Genomic DNA, 16398 nt, shown 5'->3' with positions numbered 1-16398 from the left:
GCTAATAACAAGGCCAGTGGAAGTGATGATATTCCAGCTGAACTATTTAAAATTTTAAAAGATGATGCTGTTAAGGTGCTACACTCAATATGCCAGCAAATTTGGAAAACTCAGCAGTGGCCAGAGGATTGGAGAAGATCAGTCTACATCCCAATCCCAAAGAAGGGCAGTGCCAAAGAATGCTCCAACTACCGCACAATTGCACTCATTTCACACGCTAGCAAGGTTATGCTTAAAATTCTACAAGGCAGGCTTAAGCAGTATGTGGACCGAGAACTCCCAGAAGTGCAAGCTGGATTTAGAAGAGGCAGAGGAACCAGAGACCAAATTGCAAACATGCGCTGGATTACGGAGAAAGCTAGAGAGTTCCAGAAAGACATCTACTTCTGCTTCATTGACTATGCAAAAGCCTTTGACTGTGTCAACCACAGCAAACTATGGCAAGTTCTTAAAGAAATGGGAGTGCCTGATCACCTCATCTGTCTCCTGAGAAATCTCTACGTGGGACAAGAAGCTACAGTTAGAACTGGATATGGAAGAACTGATTGGTTCAAAATTGGGAAAGGAGTACGGCAAGGCTGTATATTGTCCCCCTGCTTATTTAACTTATATGCAGAAGTCATCATGCGAAAGGCTGGGCTGGAAGAATACCAAACCGGAATTAAGATCGCAGGAAGAAATATCAACAACCTCAGATATGCAGATGACACAACCTTGATGGCAGAAAGTGAGGAGGAATTAAAGAACCTTTTAATGAGGGTGAAAGAGGAGAGCGCAAAATATGGTCTGAAGCTCAACATCAAAAAAACGAAGATCATGGCCACTGGTCCCATCACCTCCTGGCAAATAGAAGGTGAAGAAATGGAGGCAGTGAAAGATTTTACTTTCTTGGGCTCCATGATCACTGCAGATGGTGACAGCAGTCACGAAATTAAAAGACGCCTGCTCCTTGGGAGAAAGGCGATGGCAAACCTAGACAGCATCTTAAAAAGCAGAGACATCACCTTACCAACAAAGGTCCGTATAGTTAAAGCCATGGTTTTCCCAGTAGTGATGTACGGAAGTGAGAGCTGGACCATAAAGAAGGCTGATCGCCAAAGAATTGATGCTTTTAAACTATGGTGCTGGAGGAGACTCTTGAGAGTCCCATGGACTGCAAGAAGATCAAACGTATCCATTCTTAAGGAAATCAGCCCTGAGTGCTCACTGGAAGGACAGATCCTGAAGCTGAGGCTCCAATACCTTGGCCACCTCATGAGAAGAGAAGACTCCCTGGAAAAGACCCTGATGCTGGGAAAGATGGGGGGCACAAGGAGAAGGGGACGACAGAGGACAAGATGGTTGCACAGTGTTCTCAAAGCTACAAACATGAGTCTGACCGGGCTGCGGGAGGCAGTGGAGGACAGGAGTGCCTGGCGTGGTCTGGTCCATGGGGTCACGAAGAGTCGGACATGACTCAACAACAACAACAATCAAAGCTACTTAACTCAAACCACTACCCATTGAATGGTCATAGCTCTTTAAACCAATTTGGTGAAGTGAATTTTTAAGTTTCCAGTGAACTCAGTAACTGAATGAAATTTCTGTATCAATCTTCCAGTGGCAAACATACTTACCCCCTTTTCCCAGTTCTTGTTGGAGGGCCACTTCTCCTTTCATTTCTTGGCCCTGAGAAGTTCCGTCCAGATTTGGGTGGTCCACAATTTCCACGACGATTTTGCCGATCAATCCCAGGCCGCTGACTGGAAAAACTTCTCTTGGCTATTTCCCTTTTTGGGGCTAGTGTGCTTTCCCCAGTCTTAACAGCTACCTGTGCTGTAAGATCTGCTACTTTTTTTTCATCCCTCTCACGCCTCTCATTGAAATCACTACTTTCTGAAGCTGTTTCCCACTCTTCATTTGCTTGGTCTGAGGAGTTCTGATTGGACAAGTCTGGTGTCTTACTTCCTGACACCTCCAAAGTAGTGCTTGGCTGTTCATTAACTGCGCTACTCATTGCAGCACTTGATGATGAGCTGGTTGTGGCTTCACTTATTTTTGATGCTGCCTCTCTCTCTTTTAGACGCCTAAAGCGTGGTGGCTTATCTTGCCTGGGAGGTCGAGCAGGTCTTTGCCTACGAGGCCTTTCCCGAGTAGGATCAAATTTTCTCTCAAACTTTGCAGGTGGCCTTTTATCCAGTGATATAGAACCATAATGGTCATGCCTTTGTGGGGGCTCCCCATCTTCAAGTTTGGGGGGTTCCATCTGCCTCGGGTTCCACTGATTCTCTCTGTATCCTGGTTTCCTAAGAGTAGACGGCCGAGGTGGACGGCCAACTGGATCTCTACCCCCACGTCTGAACATGCCCCCCCTGCCACGTCTAGAAGGTTCTCCTTTAGGAAGAAATCCTGGTTTGGGTTTATTCTCATCTTCCCTCCCGTAAGTTTTGTCTAAAACCCTATTGTCCCCTCGGATATTATGTTCAGGTTTATAAGACAATATGGCTTTTGCAGGCTTTTTGACATCTGTCTTTTCTTCTCTCTTTGGGTGTCTGCCTTTGCTTAAGCTGTCCTTGTCTGAAAGAAGGGTGTCACTTGCACTTTCATGCACTTCACTGTCAGAGTCAGTTTCTGAGCCTCTCTGTCTTCGCCGTTTTGGAACTACTTCAAAATCGGAGCTCTCACTACGGGTTTCACTCTCTTCTCTCTGCCTAAGAGGACCAGAAGGCACATGCTCCACTCGAGGCTTAGTGTCTCTGTAATGTGGATAGTCTCTATTGTGGCCTCTCCCACCTCGACCCCTGCCTCCATAAGAACCTCTGTAGCTTCGTCCTCTAGAATAATATTCTCCACGTCCTCTGCCTCTGTATCCTTGGTCTGGAAACCAGTCCCTATCCCTAGCTTCTTTCCAGTATGTTCTGGGAGGCAAACCAGGTTCTCTTTTCACAGGTCTAGTTTCCATACGAGGTCTCTCTACAGTTCGTTCTTTGTTGATTACTTTCTCTGGCTGCTTTTCTTCCTTTGTTGTGCTGACAGGTTGCTGAACTGGTAGCTGCTGGATAGTAAGGGATGGAAGCTCAACAGTAATTTGTGGACTAGGCAGCTGTGGAGCTATGGGTGGAGATGTCTGTACTGCAGGTGGCTGCTGAGACACTGGTGGTACAATTGCAGGCTGCTGGACAATGAGAGGCTGCTGCACAGCAGGTGCAACTGTGGGCTGCACAGGAGCATCTGCGCAGTCTGAAGCTTGTGGTGTGCTTTGCAATGCCTTTTTACCACCAGTGGTGGTCTTCTCTGGTTCTAGCCTGGGAGGTGGAACCTGAGACTGTTCCTTTTTCTCAATCTTGCTAGCTCTCTCATTTGTCAGTTTTTCTCCCTCTCTTTCCTTCTTTTGTTCACGCTCTTCTCTTTGTTCACGCTCTTCTTTCATATCTCGAAGGATAGGCTTTTTAATAGGACCAGACCTTCTCACTGGCCTATCACTACCTTCCTCTCTTCTCCCATAACCTGGTCTTGGACCCCACCTAGTTTCAGATTTAGGCTTAAAGGGTTTTTCAGGCTTTGGTCCTTCAGACAGCCTATTAGTTACAAACACTTCTTTTTTCAGTTTACTATCTATTCTTTCAAGAATTGGTTCTTTTGGCTCAATGTGTCTGCTGCTGACTTTGGAAACATTTGATTGTGTATCATTTGCTTGGTCTTCAGATTTCAGAGAATGGCTTGACCCATGAGAAATGCTCTTCAGGGAAGTATTGCTCTCTTCTACAAGCATTTCTTCTTCCTTGGAGATTTGGGAGACATTTTCTGCATTTACATCAAAACTCAACGCAGGAGCAGGTGTGTCAGTTTGGGGAGGCTGAGCATCTTCTAAAGACCTGGCTGAGATCTTCTGTACACTCATTTCACTGGGTTCTTTGAAGAAGTCCACCTTTGTCTGAGAGTCCAAATGAATCTGTTCTGCTGCGTAAACCTCTTGAACAGCTATGTGTTCTTGATCCAGAAGTGCCTCAGGCCTAAAAGAAGGAAGCCACAATTTAAGTTGAATTCCTATCAAAGTCTCTATATATTAGACATGATAAAAAGAATGCAGGACAACTGCTGTAGGATTAGCCCATACAATGTTCACAAGAGACAGAAAATCATTTCTGGAGAGCATTTTAGCTAATGAACTTGTGGTGGGGGACGAGGATAAAACAGGGGTGGCTAGCCTTTGGCCTCCAGATGTTGCTGGATTACAACCCGCATCACCCCTGCCCTGACAACTGGCCATGCCAATAGTGTCCGTGCCCACCCCCCACCCCCAAATTGCACTAACAAACCCCCGAAGCAGCCAATTAGGAAGAATCATTCTGCCGGTCACTTCAGATTCAATAAAATATATGAGGTAAACTGAACGTTCTAGCTGTATTACTGAAGGTCTACCATGCAAAAAACTCAGCTCGCTGTATACCTTCATATTTGAAAGTGTACAAAGCCAGAGCAGTTACCAAGATCATGGTCAGAGTCCAACCTTGCATACTGTGGATTAATGAATCCCTAGAGAACACAAACTACCCATTTGAGAAATATCTTTTGTGCCCCCAAATGTGTCCCTAGTATAGTCTTACAACTTGAAGCAAGGCATTTGTTATTTGCAAACAACAGTTTTGCCCCTTGCAATTGGTTATTGGATTTTATGCTCAACATGCTTGGGCTATCAGAAGCTTTGTCTGCAGGCCAGATCCCAACCTCCCCCCAAAGGACATCAGGTAACAACTTCAAAAGGCCCCACTGAAAGTGAGTCCCTTTGCACTGTGAACACCAAACAGCTGAAAGCACACATTCAAATGTCTTGCTTTCAGCTTCAGACCCCTCAGGTGCACCCATCAAGAACTCCCTAGTGCAACACAACCCAGTGAGATTCCTTAGCAGGGAGCTATCCTTGTAAAAGAACAAGTGGGAGCCCATTTTAAGCTCATAATTGTTCCTTTGCAGCTGCATCCTTACCTATATATCAACTGGCATCACATATGTCTGGTATTAGGCAACAGGAAGTGGCTTGGGGAAACAATTTTGTGGGCCAAATTAGAACCCTAGATGGATCTAATTTGGCCCATGAGCCAGATATTCCCTAGGCCTGTTTTATGGTATGTGAAATGCACAAGATGCAATAGGATAATGCAGAAAAAGATAAACAGAATACAGTAAGAGAACCCCAAAGCTTACCTTAGATCTTCAGTGTCTTCTAGGATTTTGGGGGGATTGCTAGTCTGCTGAGGCTCTGCATGAGGATATGGTTCTGGCCCCCACACCATGCGCGGTTCTGACAGAGGAATAGCATGCTCCCTTGCTGATCGAGTAACATGATCAAAAGAGTCCGCAGCAGTTCCTGCCCCCTCCATCTGGTCCCTTCTTAGAAGTGGCTTAGGAGGCATTATTCCTATAATGGAGATATTGAAATTAAGAAGTCAAACCACACAGCTCAAAAAAGTAACTGAAAGGTCAGCGGTTCAAATCTATGTGACGAGGTGAGCTCCCATTGCTCTGTCCCAGCTTCTGCCAACCTAGCAGTTTGAAAGCATACCGCTGCTATGGGAAGGTAAATGGCGTTTCCGTTCCGTTGTGTCACAACCCTACACATCAAGATGATCTTACAAATGGAATTTTTAAATTTAGAAGCTGTTAATAAAAAATTTCCTCTCACAAAGAAATTTTGTTGTGGAGTGACTTTTCTAAGGCTTGTAAAGTTTTCTTCATGAAGTACTGTGACAGACTCACTAGCCTACAACATCACAGTACTTAGAATCTGTGCCTAGCACAAAACTGTACAAAGGCTAGAACCTTCCTGTTGCCCATTAAAAAATATAGCAGCACATTTTGAAAGCATCTTAAGATCCCTCCCCTCTTCACCATGGCAAATCCTGACTTCTGAATATGTTCTGTGGAAAGAAAAGGCCTAAAGGTAACAGAGTACAACTGGCAGCATTTAATGTAATGTTTAGTAATGTTACTAATTACTGAATACCAGCACCAGTAATCTGTTTTCTTTTAAGCTCTGTTACAAATAGGAAATTGCTGATTTCCTATTTGTAACAGAGCTTAAAAGAAAACAAAAACAAAAAAAGCACCTGAAGCTTTCTGCTGTCTGTCAAAGAGATATCTTAGCCAGACTCCTCTGAAATGAGCAACAACTATGCCATCACAAGTAAAACTTACATAGCAATTTTCTTGATAGACTGTGCCCAAGGACAATGCAATTTCTAGAGAGCTTTCCTAAGCTGGACAGAACTCCAATAAAGTGCCTTAAGCCCACAGAGAGGGGTTGGGGACAGGAAGAAGCCTCTGGAATTACAGTGGTACCTTGTTTCTTGAATTTAATCTGTTCCAGGAGTCCATTCGACTCCCGGAACAGTTCAAAAACCAAGGTGCGGCTTCCAATTGGCTGCAGGAGCTTCCCACGCTCAATCGGAAGCCGCATCAGATGTTCGACTTCCAAAAAACATTTGCAAACCAGAACACTCACTTTGGGAGCCGATTTCCCCCCAACAACTAAGGTGTTCGACTCCCAAGGTACCACTGTATCTTAATCATCCCAAGAACAGGTCAGGTGGTAGGATTCCACTGTGCATCACCGAAAAAACATTTCAAAGGAATGTAAAACGGGACTTTGCCCACACTTAATCCTATATGCCCCTCAAAGAATGGGTTCAGCTGACTTGGAGGAGAAATAAACATGCAGAAATCCCAAGAGAGGGAAAAGATCAGATGAAAAAAGGTAGCAGGGACTGGGACCCACACCCTGCATTGAAGAGCTCAATGAGCCTGAACAAAGGTTGTAAAGGCAAGCCTAAATGCACTTAATCACCCCTCCTACCTCTGTTGAATTATTTGCAAAGGGGAAGGGGAATGAAACGCAGCCGTGAGGCTTGCTCACAGTCCTAAGAACTGTGGGCCAGGAATAAGCTCAGCCTGGAAAGAACAGTGTTCACTACGGCTGTCTTCTTTCTCTCCCTTGCCTACAAAAGAGGAACCTTGCACAAATCAGATAAAAATCAGCAGAACAGTGCAGACTTGGAACTCATTCACTATAAAGGCAGGAGAAAAGACTTTAGGGAGGTAGGAGGTATCCCTAGAGATCAGCCATCATGTAATCATAGAAGAAAAATATGTTTGGACCACTGGGATAACAGCAAACAGACATAAACCACCCCTTTTGAAAACAACAGCAAGACAGCAACTCTCTAATTTAGCAGTCAGTAAACATCTACGAAATCAACTGGGCAGCCAGATGTAGTGAAACACACCACATACGACAATAAATTAAATCGCCAAAATTAGAGTACCATAATTCCACACAACAACAGGTTTTGCTAGGATATAACAAAGGTGTAAGATGCACCTCTTTTAAGAAGGAGTTCCACTAGCAGGATGCAAATACAGAAGCAACTTCTTCAGTAGCCATCACTCTAAAATGAGCCAACCAAAGGAGGATCTCAATTGCCATACCGATTCACATTAGAGTAGGCAAACCATTAGGGACCTTTGTCCCAAACCATTTAGGGCTTTAGAACTCTAAAGAAGCACTCTGAATTGTGTCGAGCAACAAATTGAGAGCCAACTAAACACCTTTAGTATAGGTGAGATTTGTACCTGGATGAATGGGTGGCATATCCATAGCAGGCCTTCCTGACATCATTCGTGGATCCACATAAGATTGCATCATGAGCCACCGTGGATCAAAGCCCATAGAAGCCAAATGTGGGGGGTGTGGCTGCATGGGCTGATAGAGCGGTCTATGCGGTGGTGGGGGAACAGGGCCAGCAGAAGGCTGAGAAGGTGTAGACTGTGGTAGGACCCCTTGCTGCTGCTGCTGCTGCCACTGTTGCTGTTTCATCTGCTCCTATAAAGCAAGAGAAAATATGAATTTTTTGATAAGCTATAGCAAATTGCTTTTAAGCAAGTTTTTCCCCTAAAAATGTTTTAGGCACCTGATTTCAGAGCTTTTTTGGCTATGCTCCAATTCCAATTGAACCCAATAATTCATTGGTACACACATAATGCTCTTAAGCTTCAAGCTCTGATTATGAGGTTAATGTTTGCTAGATATGGCCAAGACAATAGACATAAACCTTAGCCATGGTTAATAATAAGGACAGGAGGAATTAGGATTTGGAAGTGTTATGACTGTACTAGGTCACTGAGGACAAAAAGGAGGAAACAAGGGGGACCATTATTGGAAAAACTTGGATGGGGAAGACAAGCCTATCTTAGCACTGAGGAACATAGTGGACAGACAAATGAATCATCTGGCACAGTAATTTGAATGCTTAGTTCCAGCATGGTAACATTTGCAAATCTTAAATATGATAGATGGCAAGCTATGGCTGACAGATCATTGAATAACAGCAAAGGTTACAAAACACTTATGAATACGGGAAGTTATTACTTGCCAACTACTGCATGTTACCCACAACTTACAGTAAAGTTTAGTTACTTGTCTGGTGTCTCCCCCTTAACCACAAATCACAATTCCCCCCCAAAAAAAGTTTTATGACTATTCACCCTGAGAATGCAAATTTATACTATTAATTAATTTTTTATACCATCCTTCATTTGAAGATTTCACAGCAGTTCACAGTGCAGAAATGCAAAATAAATAAATACATAATAAAAGCAAGGGGAAAACACCAATCCAACCCATAACTTCATCTCCCACAATTTAATAACTATATGTATTAATCTCAAAGTGCTATCCTTTTACCTGCTGTCTCTGAAACCTTGGTGGCAATGATTTCTGAAACTGTTTTGAATAGCCAGAAGAAATAGCAGGACGAGGCTGAGCACCAGAATCAGTCTCGCTTTCGTGAGAACTCTCTCTTTCACTATGATTGCTTTCTTGAGTGGTGGAAATAGCTTGACACACTGTCCAGGGGTGGGGAATGCAAGAGAAAAATAACATTGGCACCATGGATGATAAATATGGATGATTACAAGTTCAAACTCAAAAACCACTCCAATTATCTTAAATATTAATGTAGGTGGGTTTTTTAAAAGACTTATTGGACACCATGACAAAGCAATGCTGAAACTGGGGAATAGGAGAGGCAGAGGTAAGAAAATGTTATCTTGAAAGCACACCCCATGGAAATAGGTACGTAAGCTATGGAAAGTGCACAGACCACAGTTCAGGACACCTTGTAATAAACAGAGGCCATTACCTATTATGCTCCTGATCTACAAACGGTTTAGAAATCTCACCTTAAACAAGAATTCCATCTCCATAAATCTGGAATAGATGTGCAGATTAAAACCATGTGTTTTTAGAGGCTTTTTGGAAGCTGTCACTGAAGCAGTTCCCATTGCAAATTAAGCACTTTGTTAATAAACATAAGTGACAGCTTGCTTTTTTAGCAATGTGTACATTGGCCGCAATCCTGGTGACAGTCATGCAACTAAAACCCCATTAACTTTAATGCATGCAGGACTGAAGCAATGTTTTTAATATACATATTTATCTGGACTGTGGCACATACTATTCAAAAGTGATTAGACAAAACTTGCAAATGCATCCTGCTCCTGACCTTTCGGGCATTCATCAGGAAGGTTTGTTTTAAACTCACCTTATAAATTTTCTGTCAGAAGACTTATTATTTCAGATATTACAAATGCTACTTTATAATCTAGGCCAGAGGTTTTCAACCTTTTTGAGTTCACGGCTTCCTTGACCAACTACATTATTTCTGCGGCACCCTGTGGGGTTCAGGAGCCCAGTTATGTCACCCCTTGTCTGCAGAGCTGGCAGCCTCTCACCCTTTTTCGAACACCCTCTCTCGTGGGGTGTCCCCGCAGCCTCCTTTCTTCTCTCCTCTCCTTGAGAGTCATCTAGGCAGTTGCTGCTGCTGGTCCTGGTCTCCGAGCTGCACCACCCTGCCCCAAAGAGAGGTGCCTCCTCACACTGCCCCACAGGGGCCTGGGAAAAGGATGCCCCCAGCCTTAGTGGCCCAAGGTGAACATGAGGCCAGCACCTTAGCTTGGGTGGAAGGGTGCATGGTGGAAAGGCTCCCTATCATCCCTAGGCACTCAGCTTCCAGGCAGGCCTTGCACACAGCAAGCACCAGAAAGGCGAGCGCAGTGCCTGCCTGGCTGGGTTCCCTTGCCCACTTGCTTGCTTATTCCAAGGCCGCCTCAGCTCCTGGCAACCAGCACCCCCTGGCCAGCACCAGTGGCACCATTCACCTGGAGAGCTTGTAGTCAGAGCTGCTGCAACAAACAGCTGTGAAAGCCTTTAGGAGGCAGAGACTTGAGAGGGAGGGAGGGAGGGAGGAAGGGAAGGAAAGAGGGGCAGAGGCCAGTGTTGCCTGCAGCACCCCTTACCCATAATTCAAGGCACCACAATGTGCCATGACACACTGGTTGAAAACCACTGATCTAGGCACATGTAATCACAACCAAGTAAGCTTTGTCTTCTAGCCTTAGTTTACAAAATGCTGAATGCAGTTGCTATTTATCTCATTTATGAATTGCTTCCCATGAGGCATTCTGAAACAATTTACGACATTTCCTTCAAAACTAAAAGTAGTACAGTGGTACCTCTGGTTATGAACTTAATTCGTTCCGGAGGTCCGTTCTTAACCTGAGGTACTACTTCCAGGTTAGCTGAGTCTGTAACCCAGAGTGTTTGTAACCCGAGGTGTTTGCAACCCGAGGTACCACTGTACAGTTCTTAGGCAGTGCTATAGTTAGGATTCTAGTTAAAGACAGCAGGTTGCTTACTTTAAGCAAACAAAATAATTGGTACAAACCTCTCTCCTCTTTACTGCTGCTTTCACTTTCTTGTGGCTTCTCAACTGTAACAGATGGAGTGATTGGCTCTTGAGGTTCAAGCACTTCAGCTTTTGGTTTCTCTTCTGTTTCTTCCCTCTCCACTTTTTCCCTTTCCTTCTCTGCTTCCTTTTCCCTCTCTTGGTTTTCTTTTTCTTCCCTTTCCTTTTCTATCACTGTGTCTTTTTCCTTTTCACTTACTTTTTCCCTCTCCTTATCAGTATCCCTCTCCTTCTCCTTTTCCTTTTCCTTCTCCTTTTCCTTCTCTTTTTCTTTTTCTTTCAGTGGGTCTTCTCGGGGTGGTTTTGTTACACAGCCAAATTTCTCATTTAACCGTTTTAGCTTTTCAGCACATGCTGCTTTTCTTTGCTCTTCCATTCTTCGCTCCTCTTCCTCACGCCTTTTACGGGCTCGTTCTACAGCTGCAGATACTTCTGCTTGCTGTCTTCGCCTCTGTTTCCAAATCTCATCCTCATCTGGTGTTGGCCTAGGAGGAAAAGGACCTTGCTTTCCTGGCCCTGCCAAGCGATCTGGAAGTGGATGCTATGTTTTTTGAAATAAAAAAGTGCAAAAGTCTCAAACAAAGGCAGTTTTAGACCCACTACAGAAGTGTATATGCAAAGTGATTCTATGGTTCTTTTAGCAACTCTGAAACAGGGGTCTTCAATCTATGAACTGTCAGAAGGTCTCACACTAAAGTTAGGCCTAACAAGTGAAGTGCTGATCACAAGCAATGCAAACTAGAAATGTGCAATTCTGCTAGAAATCCCTGAGTTCTATTTATTTCCCCCTAGTTGGGCAGCTGTGCAGAAGAATGGGCCTCAATTAAAAGTTGTAAGGAGGAAGAAAACTTTATCTTAACAGAGAATAATGCTAGGGCTAAGGGCACTGCAAACACCTACTACTCTAAAAGCATCTTTTCAATTCGTTGTAAACTGACAAGCAAAGAATAAAGAAAAAGCTGCAATAAATATTTGCCAGCAGTGGTTTCCAAACTCCTCCCACCCATGGAGCACTTGGAAAATTGCAAAGGGTCTTGGCAGACCACTTAATTATTTTTCTGCCTGTTGTAGCAATTGCAATGCGCTGTGCAGGGTGCTGCAGGATTTTTAAATATATTATTGCTTCTTTTATTTCTTATATGCAGTGTTAGAAATTCCCAACTGCAACCATGTGGAGATCTTTGTATGCCGGGTTGGCAAATGACATCCCCATCTGGTTGGGTCCTTAAGAAGCTAAGCAGAAGAACTTAATTATTACGTTTATATCCCACCTTTTTCTCCAAGGAGTACATGGATCACCCTCCTCCTCAGTGACCCCGTGTCATAGGTTAAGAGGCTGTGACTGGCCCAAGGTCACCCAGTGAGCTTCATGACTGAGTAGGGATTTGACCCTGTCCTCCAAGGTCCAAGTCCAATACTCTAACCACTATACCACACTACTGGCTCCCCACAGTACTTCTATGGGACAAGCTAAATAAATTAAGTGGGTAAATAAATAAGGGGGAAGCAAAATGTCAATTGGAGAAGAATCTGAAATATTTTCCTTGAAGCTTGAATTTGTTTTATTCTGTATTGTTTAATTTGATGTTTTAATGCTGTAAAAGCTTTGAGATTTTTTTCATTAAAATATAAGGCAGTATAGAAATGAAATGACTACTACCACTACTAAATTTCATTGGGAAAAAGGGCTCCTAGACATTCCATTGTGGCATCCATAACCTAGGTTTAAGTTGCGATCGGGCGATTAGTTTATATATTTGAGTTTCTAACACTGCTTATAGGTATTTTATTGCACATGTTACTTGCAACTTGTGGACATTTAACTTTTGTGCATTCAGCTTTATGCACTGGCAAAATTTCTTTTAAGATTTTAAAAGAGATGGAAAGGGGGTGAGTATTTGGGGGGAAATACTTTGGCAATCGCACCCGCCCACTGAATCTAATGTGTTTCAACCATACATCATTTTGGTTTTAGGCGTTATCCCCGGAATGTAACTCAAGTGTAAGCTGAGTCACCTGTATCACAATTTGAATTCCACAGAATTAAAATTGTTACATGCTCTTCAAAGACATGCTGTGGGCCACCTGAATGAAGTTTGCAGACCACAGTTCAATTCCCTGTGCTGTATTTTATGGAATTACTACATTTTAAAAATATGGATTGTAAGGAGTGGAGAAGATAGCCTGTTTTAATCTCTCAACTGAAAGTAATTTACTGCAAAGTATTGCAGCTGGGATCCAGAAGATTGTGCATAGGTATTAAACATAGGCACCAGGAATTTATTGCCTCCCATACAGAGCATATACCTCCTCTGCCTTACTATGGCACTGCTAAGGATCAGGCCCTTGGAGCAGCATTTGATGTGATGTGTGGGACTGTAGCTTAAAGGGGGAAATCACTCCCTGGACACGCACTGCTACACATCCAAAGGCCTCTTTGAATTCTACAAAGTCATTTAAAGGAAAAAACAACGGAATGAAAAAATCAGCTGGTCTTCCATGTATTACAATGTGCACTGCATGACTACTATGCAAAGCATAATCTTACATTTTACTAAAAAATTAAAGAGAGAAAGTTAAGGACTGACAGTTGGGCCCAGAGGTGAATTTTGCTCATACCTGAACAGATTTTGGCTGAAGCCCAGAACTGCCCCTCTCAAGCACTAAAGACTGGGCTGGTGTCAGACTGCGTTCCTATTGGATTAAAAAGCACAACTGTAAATATTCTTGTGAAACAAACCGAATGCTGTTGATTTAATCCTTTACTAGTTCCCTTTCAGTTGGATGTACTCAGTATAATGTACACAACATGTAATTACTCACTTAGGAATCATTCTTAACACACACATCTTCGTGCGCCTGAAGGGAAAAAGGGCAGAGGTGTCCTTTTCTCCAGTGCTGCTGGCTATTGATGGCAATGTGGTCACTGAAGGTGTGGCACTGTTTGGGAGTTAACACCAGCCATGTTCCCACTGGCAGTGGCTGGCATAACACCCCCAAAAGGGTTGTTTTGAGTGGGTGGAATAGTGTCAGCCAGGGAGCTGCTGGATCCTAAACTGGCCCAGTGACAGGCCAGGGGCTTGATCCAGGCCTTTCTGTTGCAGCAACATGGTGCAACATAACAATACGCAAACCAGAACAAAAAATGTGACCTTCCTGTCCTGGCCAACAGAAGCTGGCAAGGATTTGGCTCCAACCCTGGCTTCATTCACTTCCATCATCCCCAAGGCCAGGGGTCCTGGGTTAGGATTCATCGTTCTTTGCCAACACTAAAATCCCCAAAATATCCAGCAACAGAATCAAACATTCTTAAATCAGCCAAACCACAAATCTGTTCAGTGTCTCTGATAATTGGAGTTCAAACGTGCTAAAGGCTTCAGACTACAATGGTCTCAAAACCTCTCAGTGCCAACGTAAGGGGCGTGCAGTCTCCAGTCAGTTTCCATGTCAGCACAGAGACTAGGTACAGTGGTGCCCCACAAGACGAAATTAATTCGTTCTGCAATTTTTGTCGTCTAGCGAATTTTTCGTCTTGCGAATCACGAAATCCCATAGGAATGCATTGAAAATCAATTACTGCGTTCCTATGGTCAAAAAAAGTCCAAACAAAGCCAAATTTGGTACAACAACAGTTTATTAACTGCTCTTTAAAGTCACACATAATGTAAAGAGCAGTTCAAAAATTTAAGGGAAAATAAATTAACTTTATAAACAAAACATGTCTTTGTTTTTAGATAAAGAAAAAAAAGTCGCGAGACGTTTTCGTCTTGCGAAACAAGCCCATAGGGAAATTCGTCTTGCGAGGCAAATCGAAAACGGAAAAACCTTTCGTCTAGCGAGTTTTTTGTCTTGCGAGGCATTCGTCTTGCGAGGTACCACTGTACCTGTCTTTTGCAGGAGCACTTAGCTGCACAGAAAGTTAAATAATGCCAATTCTCTATTTAGAAAGAATCTTTCAATCTGTATGAGCATTCAATTACATGAACACATAGACACAGGTTTGCTATCTCAGAAAGTAAGTCTTTTTTCAGTTCATCCAAAAAACCCTTTGTTTTGTCAACAATCACATATCAGATATATGCAGAATGTTCCAAATGGAAATGGACAGACTAGGTCTTTTGACTATAGTGGTACCTCGGGTTAAGAACTTAATTCATTCTGGAGGTCCGTTCTTAACTTGAAACCGTTCTTAACCTGAGGTAGCACTTTAGCTAATGGGGCCTCCCGCTGCTGCTGTGATTTCTGTTCCCATCCTGAAACAAAGTTCTTAACCCGAAGTACTATTTCTGGGTTAGTGAAGTCTGTAACCTGAAGCATCTGTAACCTGAAGCGTCTGTAACCCAAGGTACCACTGTACTGTTGGATTCCATCCCCTTTAACCCCACTTAAACAATGATAGGTTTAAAAGGAACTAACCAATTCAATACACCAAGTGGTTACTTCAAAAAGAGAGGCTATAACTTGTTGGGATGCAAAATGCAGCTCAGTCAGAAGGGAAGCTATGATAAGAATAATTGGGGGGGACCCTAAAAAACCAACACAACACCCTTGTTTTATGTAAATTCTCCTCCAAAGCATGTTACATTACTTCATTTACACTTTCATTAACACTGGTTGGAGAGGCATACCAGCACTTAACTAGCTCTATCACAATAGTATCTGGATAATGCACACCCAAATTGTAACTTATACATCAGGAGAGAAAAGTGATTAGATAAAAAATACCTGGTCAAAGTAGTTGCTTTTATTATATGGCACTTTGGAACCAACTGACTGCAAAGGAGCAGATGATTTATGTTCTTCTGAATCTTTCTTCTCCGCATCTTTTGTAGATTCATTACTGCATGAAGGGGATCATAAAAGGTCATATTTTGCATACCACCCTTTTTACATCAAACATGCTTTTTTATGTTAATTATGAAGATTATGTTAATCTTCTCAAGTTACAATTTATAGCCGTGTTTCCCACATCCAAAACTCCAGCTACTACATAACTCTCAGTGTCTCGTGGGCATTTTACAAATGTAGTACAAATACTAGCTGATTATTTCAAATTTCTAAACATGAATATTTTGTGTGTGTGTGTTTTATAAATCACCTGCTATACTGTTCTTTCTGGTTACTTCCTTGGTCGTCATCATCACTGAAGTTCAACTGTTCAGTATAATCTACCTCACTCTGGGCTCCTAGAATAATAAAGAATGAAAGGTCAGCACTGCAAAACACTTTTCTACATGCAACCAGTTAAATGTTCACTGATATTAATGTTCTTACCAGCCCAGCCTTCATCAGCTTCAGCATCCAAATTATCAAACTTGTCAAGTTCTTTGAGCTCATTAGCACTTAGGATGGCTGGGCGTTCTACAGTTTCTGAGCTCCATGAAGAGGGCCCTCGACCCCTTGGTCCTCTAGAAAAAGAAAGCAATCTATCATGTAGGGTTTATATATCAGTATTTCATAGTTAAGATACTGAAGAGACTTAAGATTAGTTTAAGCTCAATACTGAAAAAAGTAGATACTTGTTTACAAACAGCAAGTTTAATTAACAAAGGGAACTATTTTCAATTACTAGATGTCAGAATGAAATGTTAAAGAATCAGAAAGGAAAAAAGTTCTA

The 16398-nt window shown here is 42.8% G+C and overlaps 1 protein-coding gene across 40 annotated transcripts in view; it reads right to left on the bottom strand.

The window, feature by feature from the left end:
- The window catches only part of PRRC2C (proline rich coiled-coil 2C), a 79002-nt gene that overhangs the window by 42791 nt on the left and 19813 nt on the right, over window positions 1-16398 (bottom strand). For 39 of the 40 annotated variants that reach the window (XM_083506955.1, XM_083506965.1, XM_083506991.1 and 36 more), the window contains exons 8-16: window positions 16056-16189; window positions 15880-15967; window positions 15507-15621; window positions 13401-13475; window positions 10761-11322; window positions 8720-8880; window positions 7609-7858; window positions 5185-5398; window positions 1617-3992 (exon numbers count right to left, since the gene is read on the bottom strand). In XM_083506955.1, coding sequence (XP_083363081.1) covers window positions 1617-3992; window positions 5185-5398; window positions 7609-7858; window positions 8720-8880; window positions 10761-11322; window positions 13401-13475; window positions 15507-15621; window positions 15880-15967; window positions 16056-16189 — 3975 coding nt within the window. Of the gene's footprint in view, window positions 1-1616; window positions 3993-5184; window positions 5399-7608; window positions 7859-8719; window positions 8881-10760; window positions 11323-13400; window positions 14241-14657; window positions 15622-15879; window positions 15968-16055; window positions 16190-16398 lie in introns of all 40 variants that reach the window. The other variant, XM_083506989.1, reaches the window with a different exon arrangement.

The sequence above is a fragment of the Podarcis liolepis genome, assembly GCF_965112155.1.
Source record: "Podarcis liolepis genome assembly, chromosome: 6".
NCBI lineage: Eukaryota > Metazoa > Chordata > Lepidosauria > Squamata > Lacertidae > Podarcis > Podarcis liolepis.
The sequence above is the reverse complement of the archived record's forward strand: the minus strand, read 5'-3'. Positions and strand labels throughout refer to the sequence as shown.